The sequence below is a fragment of the Oncorhynchus tshawytscha genome, linkage group LG12 (assembly GCF_018296145.1).
Source record: "Oncorhynchus tshawytscha isolate Ot180627B linkage group LG12, Otsh_v2.0, whole genome shotgun sequence".
Classification (NCBI taxonomy): Eukaryota; Metazoa; Chordata; class Actinopteri; order Salmoniformes; family Salmonidae; genus Oncorhynchus; species Oncorhynchus tshawytscha.
Window position 1 is genome coordinate 10,307,401 of NC_056440.1, and position 14,814 is coordinate 10,322,214.

The following is a 14,814-nucleotide window of genomic DNA, read 5'->3' on the forward strand; positions in this document are numbered from 1 at the left end:
GGTTGAAGAGGTGCTGCTGCGCCTTCTTCACGATGCTGTCTGTGTGGGTGGACCAATTCAGTTTGTCTGTGATATGTATGCCGAGGAACTTAAAACTTGCTACCCTCTCCACTACTGTTCCATCGATGTGGATGGGGGGTGTTCCCTCTGCTGTTTCCTGAAGTCCACAATCATCTCCTTAGTTTTGTTGACGTTGAGTGTGAGGTTATTTTCCTGACACCACACTCCGAGGGCCCTCACCTCCTCCCTGTAGGCCGTCTCGTCGTTGTTGGTAATCAAGCCTACCACTGTTGTGTCGTCCGCAAACTTGATGATTGAGTTGGAGGCGTGCGTGGCCACGCAGTCGTGGGTGAACAGGGAGTACAGGAGAGGGCTCAGAACGCACCCTTGTGGGGCCCCAGTGTTGAGGATCAGCGGGGAGGAGATGTTGTTGCCTACCCTCACCACCTGGGGGCGGCCCGTCAGGAAGTCCAGTACCCAGTTGCACAGGGCGGGGTCGAGACCCAGGGTCTCGAGCTTGATGACGAGCTTGGAGGGTACTATGGTGTTGAATGCCGAGCTGTAGTCGATGAACAGCATTCTCACATAGGTATTCCTCTTGTCCAGATGGGTTAGGGCAGTGTGCAGTGTGGTTGAGATTGCATCGTCTGTGGACCTATTTGGGCGGTAAGCAAATTGGAGTGGGTCTAGGGTGTCAGGTAGGGTGGAGGTGATATGGTCCTTGACTAGTCTCTCAAAGCACTTCATGATGACGGATGTGAGTGCTACGGGCGGTAGTCGTTTAGCTCAGTTACCTTAGCTTTCTTGGGAACAGGAACAATGGTGGCCCTCTTGAAGCATGTGGGAAAGCAGACTGGTATAGGGATTGATTGAATATGTCCGTAAACACACCGGCCAGCTGGTCTGCGCATGCTCTGAGGGCGCGGCTGGGGATGCCGTCTGGGCCTGCAGCCTTGCGAGGGTTAACACGTTTAAATGTCTTACTCACCTCGGCTGCAGTGAAGGAGAGACCGCATGTTTTCGTTGCAGGCCGTGTCAGTGGCACTGTATTGTCCTCAAAGCGGGCAAAAAGTTATTTAGTCTGCCTGGGAGCAAGACATCCTGGTCCGTGACTGGGCTGGATTTCTTCCTGTAGTCCGTGATTGACTGTAGACCCTGCCACATGCCTCTTGTGTCTGAGCCGTTGAATTGAGATTCTACTTTGTCTCTGTACTGGCGCTTAGCTTGTTTGATAGCCTTGCGGAGGGAATAGCTGCACTGTTTGTATTCAGTCATGTCACCAGACACCTTGCCCTGATTAAAAGCAGTGGTTCTCGCTTTCAGTTTCACACGAATGCTGCCATCAATCCACGGTTTCTGGTTAGGGAATGTTTTAATCGTTGCTATGGGAACGACATCTTCAACGCACGTTCTAATGAACTCGCACACCGAATCAGCGTATTCGTCAATATTGTTATCTGACGCAATACGAAACATCTCCCAGTCCACGTGATGGAAGCAGTCTTGGAGTGTGGAGTCAGCTTGGTCGGACCAGCGTTGGACAGACCTCAGCGTGGGAGCCTCTTGTTTTAGTTTCTGTCTGTAGGCAGGGATCAACAAAATGGAGTCGTGGTCAGCTTTTCCGAAAGGGGGGCGGGGCAGGGCCTTATATGCGTCGCGGAAGTTAGAGTAACAATGATCCAGGGTCTTTCCACCCCTGGTTGCGCAATCGATATGCTGATAAAATTTAGGGAGTCTTGTTTTCAGATTAGCCTTGTTAAAATCCCCAGCTACAATGAATGCAGCCTCCGGATAAATCCAACAATACAACAATTTCAAAGATTTTGCTGAGTTACAGTTCATATAAGGAAATCAGGCAATTGAAATCAATTCATTAGGTCCTAATCTATGGATTTCACATTCCTGGACATGGGAGTAGTCATGGGTGGGCCTGGGAGGGCATAGGCCCATCTACTGGGGAGCCAGGCCCAGCCAATTAGAATACGTTTTTCCCTTCAAAATGGATTTATTACAGAAATACTCCATAGTTTCATCAGCTGTCCGGGTCGCTGGTCTCAGATGTTCCGGCAGATGAGGAACCCGGATGTGGAGGTCCTGGGTTGGCGTGGTTACACCTGGTCTGCGGTTGTGAGGCTGGTTGGACGTACTGCCAAATTCTCGAAAACAATGTTGGAGGCGGCTTATAGTAGAGAAAAATAACATTCAGATTTCTGGTAACAGCTCTGGCCTTATATTGTCCCCAGCACAAGGTGCACCTGTGTAATGATCGTGCTGTTTAATCAGTTTCTTGATATGCTACACCTGTTAGGTGGATGGATTATTTTAACGTGTGAGGCTTGAGTGTTTGAAGTATGACCACTTTATAAAGTCTTACTTTACCTTTGTTCTGCACTGCTCGTGTAGCAGCTAAAGAACTTCCCTGATGGAGAACACACGCACACACGCACACACACCTAGCAAAGTGGAGATAATTGTTTATTGAGGGAGCCTACTCTATTAAATATTGTTCAATACATACAATACATTACAGCTCAAACTTCTGGAAATCGAAATTTTAAATTCAAAATCGAAATTCAACAACCCCCCCCAAAGAAAAATACATTTCTATTGAACATGTGAAAGTCAAATATGAGAGTAACACCAGTAACACAATAACACTAGAAGCAAACATAATTATCTAGATGAGGACATTCTTTTGCATACTTTGTACAATGGTAAACAGTTCAGTGAAAATGGTAAGCAGTCTGAAACGTCAGACAGTTTGAACCAGCTTCATATTGCTACAGTAGTTCCACATATACTGAATAGACTGACCTTTTATGCATTTAAGCATCAGTTCATAGTGCAAAGAATCGCATCAGTTCATAGTAGCCCCAATCTCATTTCAAAACATTCTTCTGTACACTCATACATTTATTCTAACAGAGTCCATTCTGGAACTCATCTGTTTCTTTTAAAAACTTCTTCAGGATTTCTGGGTCCCCTGCGGGATAGGTTGAGCTAACGTAGGCTAATGCGGTTAGCATGAGGTTGTAAGAAACAAGAACATTTCCCAGGACATAGACATATCTGCTATTGGCAGAAAGCTTAAATTCTTGTTAATCTAACTGCATTGTCCAATTTACATTAGCTATTACAGTGAAAGAATACCATGGTATCGTTTGAGGAGAGTGCACAATTTTGAACATGAAAAGTTATTAATAAACAAATTAGGCACATTTGGGCAGTCTTGATACAATATTTTGAACAGAAATGCAATGGTTCATTGGATCAGTCAGAAACGTTGCACATACACTGCTGCCATCTAGTGGCTAAAATCTAAATTGCACCTGGGCTGGAATAGTACATAATGGATTTTCTCTTGCATTTCAAAGATGATGGTACATTTCTTTGTATTATCTTTTACCAGATCTAATGTGTTATATTTTCCTACATTCCTTTCACATTTCCACAAACTTCAAAGTGTTTCCATTCAAATGGTACCAAGAATATGCATATCCTTGCTTCAGGTCCTGAGCTACAGGCAGTTAGATTTGGGTATGTAATTTTCGATGAAAATTGGAAAAAAAAGGGGACGATCCTTTTAAGGTTTTAACAGTGTCTGTTCTAGAACTCATCTGTTTCTTCTAAGTGTCTGTTCTAGAATTCATCTGTTTCTTCTAAGTGTCTGTTCTAGAACTCATCTGTTTCTTCTAAGTGTCTGTTCTAGAACTCATCTGTTTCTTCTAAGTGTCTGTTCTAGAACTCATCTGTTTCTTCTAAGTGTCTGTTCTAGAACTCATCTGTTTCTTCTAAGTGTCTGTTCTAGAACTCATCTGTTTCTTCTAAGTGTCTCTTCTAGAACTCATTTTAATGAACGTCAAAAGTACGAAGCAGGAGCTACAGATATTGTATTTCAAGAGTTATATATGTGTCCTGATTGTTCATGATACAATTGTATGGCACAGGTTATTGTAGTTCCTTTCTGACACTTGATTTGATGGCAGTTTGTGCATCAGACAGTGTTCATCCCTGGAGCAAAGGCTCACGTGACAGGCACCAGGAGGAGTGATGATCAGGAAGTTTTAGGACCACCAGGTATACAGTATCACAGAACGGGCACTTCAGTTCATGTTCTCCAGCAGGTAGTAGCATAAACATTGAATCACTAGAATGGTCTCGTATTCAAGTCATGGTTCTAATCTGTGATGGGTGGAGCAGCCATATTGAATATGCACATCATGTGTGTGTCCCTCATTGAGGGCTTGTCATCTTATACAGTCTTTGCTTGGGATGCTGCTTACTCCCAGGGTTTCAGCCTGGCTTGCAGAAGCTCATTGACAGTACATTTAAAACACAGAGATCTCTAAAGTCCTATGTGTGCAGCAGTAGTCCTCACATCTCTCATCTACCTGAAACTGATTAATCCACCCACTCACCCATCAATAAACACAAATTAAAACATCCAACCAATCATTTTTTAGTCATATAGCAAATACTCTTATCCACAGCGTATTACAGTTGTGAGTGCATGCATTTTCTTTCCATACCAGACCCCAGTGGGAATTGAACCCACAATCTTGGCATTGTAAGCATCATGCTCTACCAACTGAGTCACACACAGGACCATCAATCAACCAAGCAAGCCAACAGAATTATGATAACAAATATTGTTATTATGGGCCAATATCTCCAATGTACCCTCTCTATCTCCTCTCTCTGTGCTCTGTCCCAATCAGTTCAACACCAGCTGAAGGAGCGACCCACCATCTCAAAGAACAGCCTGTTGGGTTCTCTGAAGTATCCACACAGCTTCCTGAAGGCCTGTGAGCTGAGAGGAGCGTGGGGCCTCCCCTTGGACTCATCCAGACACTTGTCATGTCCCCCGGCAGAGAGGAGGCAGTAGAACCCTTTAGTGGTGTTGAAGTAGAAGTTGGAGGGAGCAATGCGCGGGGGAAGGTCCAGGAACCTATAGATTAGAAAACGTTAATCACCTCAATTAGTTCATTCATTTGGCTGCATATACTCTCTCTCTCTCTCTCTCTCACACACACACGCACACACACACTAGGTTTTGTGTTACCTCTCAGCCCTGCGGAGCTCCGGGAAGGGGTGTCTGATGAGGGCCTCTCCATCCACCACATGGACCTGCTCCCTGGGAAATACATCCAGCCAGCGGGCCAGGTGCTGGTGGTACAGGCTCCTCTGCAGAGCCTTGTAGGCCGGGTCGATGTGGCCCTGCCGGAGCAGCAACTCCTCTACAATAAAATACAATAGAAAATAATATTATAATATTATAATAATACTGTGTTAATAATAGGATAGGATACTTTATTGTTAATTTGTTTGATGTGGCCCACAAATATAGCTAGTTCAGTCCCCACATTGTCATCGACCCGGCCCAGAACTTGAACCTTTCAGTAACTTGGCTACCTACCTAGAGGCTGGTAGGGCTTGTGGCGGGTCACACGGTTATGAAGGACCTGGGTATAGTCGGAGACGAGGCGCTCGGCGGGGTCGCGGACTATCAGCAGTAGTCGGACAGCAGGATTCATCTCCCAGACCCGCACTGGGACGTGGGGAGAGGCAAAGTATCCAGGAGTCTTCTCCACCGTCAGCTGCCCAGGCAGGGTGAAGGGCATCTGGGCACGGTACCACGCCAGCCCCCGCCGGAAGTGCTCTTCCACGTTGAAGTAGTGCACCTTAAGAAAACGGATTTAGAGTCGTTTAACGTCTAATACAATTGTTATTGTATTTCTTTAGTCGTTTATTGTGTATTTTCATTGTACACACAAATGTAAAGTATCTGTTCTAGGATTTATCTTGTTCTTTCATTCTGTTATTCTGCACGACTCTTTCAATTTGATTAGAGCTTTGATGATAGTCTAAATTGTGAAAGTGCTTTACAAACAAAGTTATGATGACGCCGATGATGCTTCTGTTTGTCATTACCTCAGCTTTGGCAACCTCTACGTCCGGATGGAGGTTGAGCATCTCTAGAAGGGCCCTGGTGCCACCTTTACGCACGCCGATGATGACGGCTCCAGGCAGGCGCTGCTGGGTGGCATTACGAGAGCGAGAGGAGGAAGAGCCGGCTGCTCGGAGCCCCCGTAGACAGACACATAGCTGGGTCTGCAGTAAGAGGAGAACCAGCAGAGCTAGGGGAACAGTCCACAGCATGGTGGACGTGATGGTGGGTGGGACGAGGAGGGAAAGGGGTGCACACACACACACACACACACACAGGGTGGGAGGAGGACGGAGGCTCCTTGATAACACAGGTTCAGGATCTAGAAGTCTTCAGTGTAGAGCCTGCAAATAAATAAATGATGTGTTATTTTTAAATGATTGGCATATACTAGTGATGCCTCACTGTGGTGTGTTTTAAAACTGCATGAAGGCTGGAGCTGCTGTGTCAAACTGGGTTTCTCCTCTGAGGATCCATAATGTTTATTCTGTCATTCAATGAATGACAAAATGGCCGCAATGTCAAGGTAAAAGTTCACGTTTCACTCACATGGCAAACATAGACACTGAAATACACTGACATGGGCTAACATGAGAAAATAAACAATGTCACACAATTTAGAAGAGAAGACACAGGGTTCTTTTTAATAGGAGGTATGGGGGTGTCCTGTATCTCTCAGTCCTGGTCTGGAACAGAGAGGAGGTGTGTGCTGGCTGTCACTTGTCCTCGACAGGCAGATAACCAGTCACGTAAAGGGTGACTTGTAGAGAGCGAATGCAAAAGTCTAGGCACCATGTTGACATGGTGTCTAGGGTGTTGTTTAAAGTCTGTGTTCACCAGGCCTGAACATCGTCACTGCACAGCAGTGTTATAACAGTATCCTTCCTCTGACATTGTTGTTGTGTTTGTTTCTGTTGCTGTTGTTCTGTCCGGGCCGGCTTGATGTCTTATTAATTACCTTCTTGTGTCTGTGTGTTTGTGTTCAGCGTGTGTGTTCAGTGTGTGTGTGTTTGTGTTCAGTGTGTGTGTGTTTGTGTTCTGTGTGTGTGTGTGTGTGTGTGTGTTCCTGGAGAGGAACCTTCTCAGTGTTCTGTTCCTCTGTTTCTCAATAATTACACCTTAGGGGAACGTTGTTGCTCACCCTGGCCTCTCTCACAGACCTCCTGAGAGGTTCTCTCCCCTCCCGGAACTCTTGAGAGGTCCTCTCCCCGCCCGCACCTCCTGAGAGGTCCTCTCCCCTCCCGCACCTCCTGAGAGGTCCTCTCCCCGCCCGCACCTCCTGAGAGGTCCTCTCCCCTCCCGCACCTCCTGAGAGGTCCTCTCCCCGCCCGCACCTCCTGAGAGGTCCTCTCCCCGCCCGCACCTCCTGAGAGGACCTCTCCCCTCCCGCACCTCCTGAGAGGTCCTCTCCGCGCCCGCACCTCCTGAGAGGTCCTCTCCCCTCCCGCACCTCCTGAGAGGTCCTCTCCCGCCCGCACCTCCTGAGAGGTCCTCTCCCCGCCCGCACCTCCTGAGAGGTCCTCTCCCCGCCCGCACCTCCTGAGAGGTCCTCTCCCCGCCCGCACCTCCTGAGAGGACCTCTCCCCTCCCGCACCTCCTGAGAGGTCCTCTCCCCGCCCGCACCTCCTGAGAGGTCCTCTCCCCTCCCGCACCTCCTGAGAGGTCCTCTCCCCTCCCGCACCTCCTGAGAGGTCCTCTCCCCTCCCACACCTCCTGAGAGGTCCTCTCCCCTCCCGCACCTCCTGAGAGGTCCTCTCCCCTCCCGCACCTCCTGAGAGGTCCTCTCCCCCGCACCTCCTGAGAGGTCCTCTCCCCTCCCGCACCTCCTGAGAGGTCCTCTCCCCTCCCGCACCTCCTGAGAGGTCCTCTCCCCTCCCACACCTCCTGAGAGGTCCTCTCCCCCCCGCACCTCCTGAGAGGTCCTCTCCCCTCCCGCACCTCCTGAGAGGTCCTCTCCCCTCCCGCACCTCCTGAGAGGTCCTCTCCCCTCCCACACCTCCTGAGAGGTCCTCTCCCCTCCCACACCTCCTGAGAGGTACTCTCCCCTCCCACACCTCCTGAGAGGTACTCTCCCCTCCCACCCTCCTGAGAGGTACTCTCCCCTCCCGCACCTCCTGAGAGGTCCTCTCCCCTCCCACACCTCCTGAGAGGTACTCTCCCCTCCCACACCTCCTGAGAGGTCCTCTCCCCTCCCACACCTCCTGAGACCCCTCCTCCTGAGAGGTCTCTCCCCTCCCACACCTCCTGAGAGGTACTCTCCCCACCCACACCTCCTGAGAGGTCCTCTCCCCTCCCACACCTCCTGAGAGGTACTCTCCCCTCCCGCACCTCCTGAGAGGTACTCTCCCCCCACACCTCCTGAGAGGTCCTCTCCCCTCCCACACCTCCTGAGAGGTACTCTCCCCTCCCACACCTCCTGAGAGGTCCTCTCCCCTCCCACACCTCCTGAGAGGTCCTCTCCCCTCCCACACCTCCTGAGAGGTACTCTCCCCGGCCGGTGCCTCTTTGCGTCTCACTTCATCACCACCATTAAGTTCATCATCAAGTCACCTATCAAGGCTGAAGGGTTTGTGCTGATGTTTCTACTAGTTACTCTGAAAGTGGTGGCAATTACTTTGTTCCATAAGGATATAAAACACACTGTGTTGTTAGTATCGTGCAGTAATGTTTCTCTCTGTCTGTGTGTGTTTAGCCTCCCTGGTGTCTCCCTGATACACTGGAGTATTCCTTCCTGTCTAGAGGAAGAGCATTCTGCTTCCCTTCCACCCTGCTACTGACCCCCCTCTCTCTCTCTCTGACCCTAACCCTGCTACTGACCCCCTCTCTCTCTCTGACCCTAACCCTGCTACTGACCCCCTCTCTCTCTCTCTGACCCTAACCCTGCTACTGACCCCCCTCTCTCTCTCTGACCCTAACCCTGCTACTGACCCCCCTCTCTCTCTCTGACCCTAACCCTGCTACTGACCCCCTCTCTCTCTCTCTCTGACCCTAACCCTGCTACTGACCCCCCCTCTCTCTCTGACCCTAACCCTAACCCCCCCCTCTCTCTCTCTCTGACCCTAACCCTGCTACTGACCCCCCTCTCTCTCTCTGACCCTAACCCTGCTACTGACCCCCTCTCTCTCTCTCTGACCCTAACCCTGCTACTGACCCCCTCTCTCTCTCTCTGACCCCCCTCTACTGACCCCCCCTCTCTCTGACCCTAACCCTGCTACTGACCCCCCTCTCTCTCTCTCTGACCCTAACCCTGCCCTAACCCTCTGACACTAACCCTGCTACTGACCCCCTCTCTCTGACTCTCTCTCCCTGCTACTGACCCCCCCTCTCTCTCTCTCTGACCCTAACCCTGCTACTGACCCCCCTCTCTCTCTCTCTGACCCTAACCCTGCTGACTCTCTCCTCTGACACTAACCCTGCTACTGACCCCCCCTCTCTCTCTCTCTGACCCTAACCCTGCTACTGACCCCCCCTCTCTCTCTCTGACCCTAACCCTGCTCTGACCCCCCTCTCTCTGACCCTAACCCTGCTACTGACCCCCTCTCTCTCTCTGACCCCCCTGCTACTGACTCTCTCTCTCTGACCCTAACTAACCCTGACCCTACTGACCCCCCTCTCTCTCTCTGACCTAACCCTGCTACCCCCTCTCTGACTCTCTGACCCCCCCCCCTCTCTCTCTCTCTGACCCCCTGCTACTGACCCCCCTGACTCTCTCTCTCTCTCTGACCCTAACCCTGCTACTGACCCCCTCTCTCTCTGACCCTAACCCTGCTACTGACCCCCTCTCTCTCTCTGACCCCCTGACTCTCTCTCTCTCTGACCCTAACCCTGCTACTACTGACCCCCCTCCTCTCTCTCTCTCTGACCCTAACCCTGCTACTGACCCCCTCTCTCTCTCTCTCTGACTGACCCTAAACCCTGCTACTGCTGACCCTAACCCCTACTGACCCCTCTCTCTCTCTCTGACCCTAACCCTGCTACTGACCCCCCCTCTCTCTCTCTCTAACCCTAACCCCCTCTCTCTCTCTCTCCTCCTCTCTCTCTCTCTCTCTCTCTCTCTCTGACCCTAACCCTGCTACTGACCCCCCTCTCTCTCTCTCTCTGACCCTAACCCTGCTACTGACCCCCCTCTCTCTCTCTCTGACCCTAACTCTCTACTGACCCCCCCTGACCCTAACCCTGCTACCCTGACCCCCCTCTCTCTCTCTCTCTCTGACCCTAACCCTGCTACTGACCCCCCTCTCTCTCTCTCTCTCTCTGACCCTAACCCTGCTACTGACCCCCCTCTCTCTCTCTCTGACCCTAACCCTGCTACTGACCCCCTCCTCTCTCTCTCTGACCCTAACCCTGCTACTGACCCCCCTCTCTCTCTCTCTCTCTGACCCTAACCCTGCTACTGACCCCTCTCTCTCTGACTCTCTCTCTGACCCTAACCCTGCTACTGACCCCCTCTCTCTCTCTCTCTCTGACCCTGCTACTGACCCCCCTCTCTCTCTCTCTCTCTGACCCTAACCCTGCTACTGACCCCCTCTCTCTCTCTCTCTGACCCTAACCCTCTACTGACTCCTGACCCTAACCCTGCTACTGACCCCCTCTCTCTCTCTCTCTGACCCCCCTGCTACTGACCCCCTCTCTCTCTCTCTCTCTCTGACCCTAACCCTGCTAACCCCCTCTCTCTCTCTCTCTCTCTGACCCTAACCCTGCTACTGACCCCCTCCTCTCTCTCTCTGACCCTAACCCTGCTACTGACCCCCTCTCTCTCTCTCTCTCTCTGACCCTAACCCTGCTACTGACCCCCTCTCTCTCTCTCTCTCTGACCCTAACCCTGCTACTGACCCCCCCTCTCTCTCTCTGACCCTAACCCTGCTACTGACCCTCTCTCTCTCTGACCCTAACCCTCTCTGACCCCCCTCTCTCTCTCTCTCTCTCTGACCCTAACCCTGCTACTGACCCCCCTGCTACTGACCCCCCTCTCTCTCTCTCTCTCTGACCCTAACCCTGCTACCCCCCCCTCTCTCTCTCTCTCTCTCTCTGACCCTAACCCTGCTACTGACCCCCTCCCCCTAACCCTGCTACTGACCCCCTCTCTCTCTCTCTCTCTGACCCTAACCCTGCTACTGACCCCCCTCTCTCTCTCTCTCTCTGACCCTAACCCTGCTACTGACCCCCTCTCTCTCTCTCTCTCTGACCCTAACCCTGCTACTGACCCCCCTCTCTCTCTCTCTCTCTCTGACCCTAACCCTGCTACTGACCCCCCTCTCTCTCTCTCTCTGACCCTAACCCTGCTACTGACCCCCTCTCTCTCTCTCTCTGACCCTAACCCTGCTACTGACCCCCTCTCTCTCTCTGACCCTAACCCCTCTCTCTGACTCTGACCCTAACCCTGCTACTGACCCCCTCTCTCTCTCTCTCTCTGACCCTAACCCTGACCCCCCTAACCCTGCTACTGACCCCCTCTCTCTCTCTCTCTGACCCTAACCCTGCTACCCCCCCTCTCTCTCTCTCTCTCTCTCTCTGACCCTAACCCTGCTACTGACCCCCCCCCCTCTCTCTCTCTCTGACCCTAACCCTGCTACTGACCCCCTCCCCCTCTCTCTCTCTGACCCTAACCCTGCTACTGACCCCCTCTCTCTCTCTGACCCTGCTACTGACCCCCTCTCTAACCCTGCTACTGACCCCTCTCTCTCTCTCTCTCTGACCCTAACCCTGCTACTGCCCCCCTCTCTCTGACCCCCCTCTCTGACTCTCTCTCTCTCTGACCCTAACCCTGCTACTGACCCCCTCTCTCTCTCTCTCCCTCTGACCCCTCTCTCTCTCTGACCCTAAACCCTGCTACTGACCCCCCTCTCTCTCTCTCTCTCTCTGACCCTAACCCTGCTACTGACCCCCTCTCTCTCTCTGACCCTAACTCTCTCTGACCCTAACCCTGCTACTGACCCCCCTCTACTGACCCCCTCTCTCTCTCTCTCTCTCTGACCCTAACCCTGACCTCTGACCCTAACCCTGCTACTGACCCCCCCTCTGCTACTGACCCCCTCTCTCTCTCTCTGACCCTAACCCTGCTACTGACCCCCCTCTCTCTCTCTGACCCTAACCCTGCTACTGACCCCCTCTCTCTCTCTCTGACCCTAACCCTGCTACTGACCCCCCTCTCTCTCTCTCTCTCTGACCCTAACCCTGCTGACCCCCCTCTCTCTCTCTCTGACCCTAACCCTGCTACTGACCCCCTCTCTCTCTCTCTCTCTCTGACCCTAACCCTGCTACTGACCCCCTCTCTCTCTCTCTCTCTCTGACCCTAACCCTGCTACTGACCCCCCCTCTCTCTCTCTCTCTCTGACCCTAACCCTGCTACTGACCCCCCTCCTCTCTCTCTCTCTCTCCCTGCTCTGACCCCCCTCTACCCTAACCCTGCTACTGACCCCCTCTCTCTCTGACCCTAACCCTCTGACCCTCTCTCTCTGACCCTAACCCTGCTCTGACCCCCCTCTCTCTCTCTCTCTGACCCTAACCCTGACCCCCTCTCTCTCTCTGACCCTAACCCTCTACTGACCCCCTCTCTCTCTCTCTCTCTGACCCTAACCCTGCTACAACCCCCCTCTCTCTCTCTCTCTCTGACCCTAACCCTGCTACTGACCCCCCCCCTCTCTCTCTCTCTCTGACCCTAACCCTGCTACTGACCCCCTCTCTCTCTCTCTGACCCTAACCCTGCTCTCTCTGACCCTCTCTCTGACCCTAACCCTGCTACTGACCCCCCTCTCTCTCTCTCTCTCTCTGACCCTAACCCTGCTACTGACTCCCCTCTGACCCTAACCCTGCTCTGACCCCCTCTCTCTCTGACCCTAACCCTAACCCCCTGCTCTCTCTGACCCCCCTGCTACTGACCCCCCCTCTCTCTCTCTCTCTCTCTGACCCTAACCCTGCTACTGACCCCCTCTCTCTCTCTCTCTCTCTCTGACCCTAACCCTGCTACTGACCCCCCTCTCTCTCTCTCTCTCTGACCCTAACCCTCTACTGACCCCCTGCTACTCTCTCTCTCTCTCTCTCTGACCCTAACCCTGCTACTGACCCCCCCCTCTCTCTCTCTCTGACCCTAACCCTGCTACTGACCCCCTCTCTCTCTCTCTGACCCTAACCCTGCTACTGACCCCCTCTCTCTCTCTCTCTCTCTGACCCTAACCCTGCTACTGACCCCCTCTCTCTCTCTCTCTCTCTGACCCTAACCCTCTACTGACCCCCCTCTCTCTCTCTCTCTCTCTGACCCTAACCCTGCTACTGACCCCTCTCTCTCCCTAACCCTCTACTGACTCTCTCTCTCTCTCTGACCCTAACCCTGCTACTGACCCCCTCTCTCTCTCTCTCTCTGACCCTAACCCTGCTACTGACCCCCCCTCTCCTCTCTCTCTCTCTCTCTGACCCTAACCCTGCTACTGACCCCCCTCTCTCTCTCTCTCTGACCCTAACCCTGCTACTGACCCCCCTCTCTCTCTCTCTGACCCTAACCCTGCTACTGACCCCCTCTCTCTGACCCTAACCCTGCACTGACCCCCCCCTCTCCCTCTCTCTCCCCCCCCTCTCTCTCTCTCTCTGACCCTAACCCTGCTACTCTCTCTCTCTCTCTCTCTCTGACCCTAACCCTGCTACTGACCCCCTCTCTCTCTCTCTCTCTCTGACCCTAACCCTGCTACTGACCCCCCTCTCTCTCTCTCTCTCTGACCCTAACCCTGCTACTGACCCCCTCCTCTCTCTCTCTCTCTCTGACCCTAACCCTGCTACTGACCCCCCCTCTCTCTCTCTCTCTGACCCTAACCCTCTGACCCTAACCCTGCTACTGACCCCCTCCTCCTCTCTCTCTCTCTCTCTGACCCTAACCCTGACTGACCCCCTCTCTCTCTCTCTCTCTCTGACCCTAACCCTGCTACTGACCCCCTCTCTCTCTCTCTCTCTCTGACCCTAACCCTGCTACTCTCTCTCTCTCTCTGACCCTAACCCTGCTACTGACCCCCCTCTCTCTCTCTCTCTCTGACCCTAACCCTGCTACTGACCTCCCCTCTCTCTCTCTCTCTCTCTCTGACCCTAACCCTGCTACTGACCCCCTCTCTCTCTCTCTCTCTGACCCTAACCCTGCTACTGACCCCCCCTCTCTCTCTCTCTCTCTCTGACCCTAACCCCCCCCTCTCTCTCTCTGACCCTAACCCTGCTCTCTCTCTCTCTCTCTCTGACCCTAACCCTGCTACTGACCCCCCTCTCTCTCTGACCCTAACCCTGCTACTGACCCCCTCTCTCTCTCTCTCCTGACCCTAACCCTGCTACTCCCCCTCTCTCTCTCTCTCTGACCCTAACCCTGCTACTGACCCCCTCCTCTCTCTCTCTCTGACCCTAACCCTGCTACTGACTCCCCTCTCCCTCTCTGACCCTAACCCTGCTACTGACCCCCTCCTCTCCTGACCTCTAACTCCCTCTCTCTCTGACCCTTCCCCTACCCTGACTACTGACCCCCCCCCCCCTAACCCTGCTACTGACCCCCCTCTCTCTCTCTCTCTCTGACCCTAACCCTGCTACTGACCCCCTCTCTCTCTCTCTCTCTCTCTCTCTCTCTCTCTCTCTCTCCTCTCTCCTCTCTCTCTCTCTCTCCTCTCCTCCCTCTCTCTCCTCTCTCTCTCTCTCTTCTCCCTCTCTCTCTCTCCTCTCCCCCTCCCTCCCTCCTCCTCCCTCCCTCCCTCCTCTCTTTCTCCCTCCCTCCCTCCCTCCCTCCCTCCCTCCCTCCCTCCCTCCCTCCCTCCCTCCCTCCCTCCCTCCCTCCCCTCCCTCCCTCCCTCCCTCCCTCCCCCCTCTCCCTCCCTCCCTCCCCCTCCCTCCCTCCACAGGAAATG

General features: G+C 53.0%; 1 protein-coding gene across 1 annotated transcript in view; it reads right to left on the bottom strand.

Annotated features, from left to right (window-relative positions):
• Positions 1 to 3,472: 3,472 nt before the first annotated feature.
• LOC112247611 (heparan sulfate glucosamine 3-O-sulfotransferase 1-like) overlaps positions 3,473 to 14,814 on the bottom strand; it is a 32,858-nt gene continuing 21,516 nt past the window's right edge. Inside the window, exons 2-5 of the mRNA XM_042331311.1 lie at positions 5,932 to 6,291; positions 5,417 to 5,681; positions 5,063 to 5,237; positions 3,473 to 4,948 (exon numbers count right to left, since the gene is read on the bottom strand). Of these exons, the coding sequence (XP_042187245.1) occupies positions 4,720 to 4,948; positions 5,063 to 5,237; positions 5,417 to 5,681; positions 5,932 to 6,159 (897 nt within the window). The 5' untranslated portion in view covers positions 6,160 to 6,291 and the 3' untranslated portion in view covers positions 3,473 to 4,719. The remainder of the gene's footprint in view (positions 4,949 to 5,062; positions 5,238 to 5,416; positions 5,682 to 5,931; positions 6,292 to 14,814) is intronic.